General features: G+C 36.1%; 1 protein-coding gene and 2 pseudogenes across 1 annotated transcript; 1 reads left to right on the top strand and 2 right to left on the bottom strand.

Moving 5' to 3' along the window:
- The first annotated feature begins 358 nt into the window (after positions 1 to 358).
- LOC107928055 (zinc finger protein 1) lies at positions 359 to 1,033 on the top strand. Its single transcript, XM_016859211.1, has one exon. The coding sequence runs from the start codon at positions 359 to 361 to the stop codon at positions 1,031 to 1,033; it is 675 nt and encodes a 224-aa protein (XP_016714700.1).
- Positions 1,034 to 1,255: 222 nt separating this feature from the next.
- LOC107928057 (metacaspase-9-like) lies at positions 1,256 to 2,488 on the bottom strand (annotated as a pseudogene).
- Positions 2,489 to 4,023: 1,535 nt separating this feature from the next.
- LOC107928039 (metacaspase-9-like) lies at positions 4,024 to 5,400 on the bottom strand (annotated as a pseudogene).
- Positions 5,401 to 5,859: the final 459 nt, after the last annotated feature.

Raw genomic sequence — 5,859 nt, 5'->3', positions numbered from 1 at the left:
TGATTATGCGAAGCTCAAAGTTATCTATAAGTGTATAAAATTGTATTTACCATAACAGTTTCATATTCTGGATTTTTTTTCTTTATTTTTATGGTAATGAATATGTGTAAACATTAATTTGTTAAACGTGATGCATGAATTTGCAGCATCTGCCACTTGAGATTTTTATCTGCCTACTAAGTATGTAAATTAGTGCCTAATAGGCAAGAAATTCCAAGTCACAAAATCTCAAAGATGGAAAATTCATACACATTGACACTACAAAATGAGATTTTCTTTCCATAATTGAACCGATATTACTAACTCAACTTCACTATAAATTTAACATCTCTCATTTATGACCTTCACACCAAAAATCATGGCTAGTGAAGCTGCCAATGCATCTAGAGTTGAATCTAGCAACCTCTCCAACGATAATCGTTCATTGCGCGAATCAGAGATTGTAATCAATCTTTCCACCCCTACGAACCCGATTATTACTTCTTCCGAAAACCAACCTGAACCCGAAAAGACTTTCTCTTGCAACTATTGCAGGTCAAAGTTCACTAGTCCTCAAGCCTTAGGGGGACACCAAAATGCCCACAGGCAAGAGCGTGCATTAGCCAAAAGGCTTCGAGAGATCCAAACACAAACTTTTACCCCTCCAACCTATCCCCATTACCCCTATCCAACCTTATCTTCAACCCCTTATCATGGATCTTTGAATAGATCAATCCTTGGGGTTAGGCTAGGATCCATGATCCATAAGCCTTCACATTCATGGACACTGTTTGGATCCGGTGGATATCTTTCCGGTCATGGATACCCTAGGCTAGCTATGAGGAACCGTCTTCCTCCAAGTTTTAATGGCAGGTTAAGCATCAACAACAATGGTGGAATTGCAATCTCAGGGCCTTCAACCTCTTCAAGAGTGGTTACCGGAAGTGGTTCACTTGCGAGCTTTGCTCGTAATTCTCAGGCAAATGTTGCAGCCAATAGGCCAGCAACTAATCACAATGATGATTCAGAAATCGATTTGACCCTTAGGCTTTAATTTTTATTAGGGTTTAGGGTTATTATTATTATGTTTTGAATAAAGTTAGTGAAGGTTTTTGCTATAACAGGCTTATTATCTGATTGTACTTCTTGTCTTTTTCAATAGTATTATATTTAATATTCGAATCTAAATTCTCTTATTAAAAATACAACATATCTTATTATTATACCCAACATTTATTAATAATAATTAAAAAAAATCTCAACCCGAAATGTTTCACAAATTCATATAAAATATAGATTAAGAGTTTCTTTCACAATTTCACCCGAAATGAATCACAAAGCAAATACATATATTCATATCAGAATCTAAAGTGCAGCAACGAACGTATTTTCGGATATAGTGAATTTTGTTAAACATTAGTAATTAGAAGAATCGAATTTGTAAAATAACGATCGTAATATCACGTTGCAATTGATATTTAATTTGTCGATACCAATATCAATAAGGCTCGGCCTCAGGAAATACCTTTCTAGCCATCATCACCACCTCTTTATTGCTTAATCCGCCGGAGTTCTCTTTCAATACCATCTGGACGGCATTGCTAAAGGCTCCGTACGCTTTTCCACCGCTCTCAATCGGGTTCATGTCCGCCGATGTCTCATCTGCTTGACACCCACTTAACAAAATCCTCTCATCAGCCTTCAAGAAGTCGAATAACTCGGACTCGAGCTGAGGTGTGAGGAATTTGAGGCTGGAATTGGCACCAAAGGGATTCTAACAAATGAGTACCAACGTCTGAAGTGTTTATCCCTGTTAGTGTTGTTAGGTTCTCAAGTATGGATTCAAAAGGGATGTTCTTAGCCTTGTAAGAAAGTGGTGAAGTTGCCCTATAAGTGGAAGGTCCGATTTGTTCTTTTTCTTTATCTATGAGACCACCACTGTGACATGAATCCGACAAGATTGTGAAGCTTGCTCCTTTGATTAATTAATTGTCTAAAATCCACGTCTACAATTAAAAGATGCGAAGTCAAGAATTTTGTATTTCAACTAAAATTAAAAGTTTAGTATAAAAAATTTACCCGTAATGAGATTGAAATCACAAGGCACGATTGCCTCATCTGGTCCAAAAAGATGGGCAGGCTTTGGAATTCTTGTTCCATGTCCACTATAATGGAAATAAAACACATCACCGGCTTCAGCCTGGCTCACCATCTTACTCAATGCTGCCTCAATGTTCTCCCCTGTCGGCAAAACCATCGATGACGACCCTTCTCCAGTCGCCGCCGATGCATCGGTCAAGAGCTCGATATTTGTCGGATCGATCCCGAATCATTTAACCAGCACGTCTTTCATGGCTACCACATCGTTTATACATCCATGCAATTCGTATTCGGTGTTTGGGTAATTGCAACCCACTAGAACTGCCAATCTCTTGTTAACTTTGGCCATTGATGCTGAGATGTTGAAGAAAAAGTATGGACTATTGTAGATGTAATGAATGTTATTGTGATTATCGAATACCGAAAAGTTGTGAGAACTGAAAACTTGAGGTTGGGATTATTTAGTAAATGAAATTTGATAGATGACTTGGAAAATAGTTCAAGCAACCTTTGTTTTCATGTAATGTTAGATGCCTTTCAAGCGTCGGATATGATTGCTTCAAACATTCAATCTTTGCTGATGATTAAACTTATCCGGCTATGATAATCCCTCCAACTCAATAACAGAATCCAATCTGATTTATTATTTATATAATATAGTTATAAACAATATTTTTTTTACAAAAATTAAATTATTTTTGAAGAATGATACGAGTTCGAAGAAAACACAAACAGTAAGTAAAATAAAAAAAGAGAGATATAAACACAAGAGATTTGTTAACGCAATTCAGATTCACCGATTCTATTCTGTAAAGTCACATTTGGTGAATGATTTTTATTCAATAATTTTCTATATCGCCTATTGGCTTAAGCCTAACCTACCATTACATAAAGAAGTAGTTGTAGCCCCAACACCGATCCCAATTGGTACACAAATAACAATTCATCAAATATAAATTCTCCAATAAAGCCTAACACAAGAGTGCAAAAAAGTAAAAGATACACAAATAACAAAGTCAAAAACACTCCAAAAACACACCCAAATGAGAGGCACAATAGCTTATTTATAAGCTAAAATCGACATCTTCTCTAGGTAGTCTTAACAAGGTAAAAACTTAAAATAAATCTTTATTAACCAAGTGAAATAGTAAATAAATTACCAAATAAATAACTTAAAAAATAAGGATAAGAATAAGCCTTAAGACATGTCAATTTCATAGTTCTTTCAATCATCTAAAGTTGACCACCATTATTTGGAGTGAAATAAAAAGCGTTTTGAAATTCATTTGCTTATAAAGAAAATACTTGTGAAGGCCCAACTAAAAATACCAACATCTCACATAGGTTGTCCTAAAATTCTTGTGTGAACAGTGTTTAAACTGACAAACAATGTTGAACAAAAATCGAATCAGTGATGAACAACCTTGGTTCTATCACTGTCTAACCAAGCAGTTGAGTAGTGACCACCACCTCGTTTATCATTCAAAGAAAGAAGATAGTTGAAGTCATCGATGCAAACCCACGACAACCTAGAAGCCCGAGTGAGAGAACAAAGTAACTCCCAACTAGCAATTGCTTATGAGCGGCCTCGGGGTACCCATACAACCTAGAAAGGCGCCACTTAATCATGTTATCAACATCAACAACCACGTTAATATGATTTCCACAAAAACCGGTCATTGAAATATTATACTTAGAATTCCAGAGAAGAGCTAAACCACCACCACGATATAATCTGTCGACACAGAAACATGAATTGAACTTTAAACTGACACAGTTCCAAGCAAGGTAAATCTTTTTTCCTCCTCATAAGCAGTTCCTTGGAATTTAGGCGGACACGGATCTGCTAAAAATTGTTCATAAAATTCATTCTGTTACTTATATCATAGATCAAGAAATGAACACATAAATAATGGTCCTTAGCAATTAGTTTAACAAGAAATGTTTCACAAATTCATAGATAATATAGATTAAGAATTTCTCATACAAGAGGCTGACATTACATCTTATTATTGCAAATGAATCACAAAGCAAATACATATATTCAAATCGGAATTTAAATTGCTGTTGCCAACATATTTTCGGATGTAGTGAATTTTGTTAAACATTAGTAACTAGAAGAATCGAATTCGTAAATAACGATCGTAATATCACGTTGCAATCAATATTTAAATTGTCGATACCGATATCAGTAAGGCTCGGCCTCAGGCTGGCATAAGAAAGTAGCATCGGCGTTCTCATCACTGCAATAAAGGCAAGGGTGTTGATCAATTCCTTGAGCCTCTAAAACTTTTCTAGCCATCATCACAACCTCTTTATTGCTTAATCTTCCGGAGTTCTCTTTCAATACCATCTGGACGGCATTGCTAAAGGCTCCGTACGCTTTCCCACCGCTCTCCATCGGGTTCATGTCCGCCGATGTCTCATCTGCTTGACACCCACTTAACAAATCCCCTCATCAGCCTTCAAGAAGTCGAATAACTCGGACTCGAGCTGAGGTGTGAGGAATTTGAGGCTGGCATTGGCACCAAAGGATTCTAACAAATGAGTACCAATGTCTGATGTGTTGATCCCTGTTAGTGTTGTTAGGTGCTCAAGTATGGATTCAAAAGGGATGTTCTTAGCCTTGTAAGAAAGTGATGAAGCTGCCCTATAGGTAGAAGGTCCAATTTGTTCTTTTTCTTTATCAATGAGACCACCACTGTGACATGAATCCGACAAGATCGTGAAACTTGCTCCTTTTGGTAATTGGTTAACTAATTGTCTAAAATCCACGTCTACAACAATCACACATGCGTATTAGGTGAAGTCAAGAATTTTATATTTCGAGATTCGTATAAAATAAAATTAAAAGTATAGTGGGAAAAAGTTTACCTGTAATGAGATTGAAATCACAAGGCACAATTGCCTCATCGTGTCCGAAAAGGTGGGCAGGTTTTGGAATTCTTGTTCCATGTCCACTATAATGGAAATACAACACATCACCGGCTTCAGCCTGTCTCACCATCTTACTCAATGCTGCCTTAATGTTCTCCCCTGTCGGCAAAACCACCGATGATGACCCTTCTCCAGTCGCCGCCGATGCATCGGTCAAGAGTTCGATATTTGTTGGATCGAACTCGAATCGTTTAACCAGCACGTCTTTCATGGCTACCACATCGTTTATACATCCGTGCAATTCGTATTGGGTGTTTGGGTAATTGCAACCCACTAGAACAGCCAATCTCTTGTTAACTTTGGCCATTGATGTTAAGATGTTGAAGAAAAAGTACGGACGATTGTAGATGTAACGAATGTTATTGTAATTATGGAATATCGAAAAGTTGTGAGAACTGAAAGCTTGAGGTTGGGATTAAATAGTAAATGAAATTTGATAGTTGACTTGGAAAATAGTTCAAGCAACCTTTGTTTTCTTAATGTAATGTTAGATGCCTTTCAAGTATCGGAAGATTGCTTCCAAATTTTATCTTTCCTCAAGTTTGAAATAAGGTAAAAACTTGTTGAATCTGAATTATTATTTATATAATAAAAGATAAGTTTTATTTAAATTTAGTTATAAATAATAAAATTCTTTAAAAATTTAAAACCTTTAAATCCATTTAATTTTGAAATTTTCTATTTTGAATTACGATACAACCCAAACATAAATTTACACTCTCTACTTTTTGATAAGTTTTTGTACAAAACCTCTACATGAGGTCTCAAATCTATTCAAATTTAAAAACTAAAAATTCGATCTAATCGGATCCCACCCAAGGCTCCATCCATTCCTATATATTT

This window comes from Gossypium hirsutum, chromosome A06 (genome assembly GCF_007990345.1).
Source record: "Gossypium hirsutum isolate 1008001.06 chromosome A06, Gossypium_hirsutum_v2.1, whole genome shotgun sequence".
Taxonomy (NCBI): Eukaryota; Viridiplantae; Streptophyta; class Magnoliopsida; order Malvales; family Malvaceae; genus Gossypium; species Gossypium hirsutum.
This window is presented reverse-complemented; position numbering and strand designations above follow the sequence as displayed.

Excerpts from the sequence above, each read along its gene's own strand:
- LOC107928055 (XM_016859211.1), top strand. The coding sequence starts at position 359 with ATGGCTAGTGAAGCTGCCAATGCATCTAGAGTTGAATCTAGCAACCTC.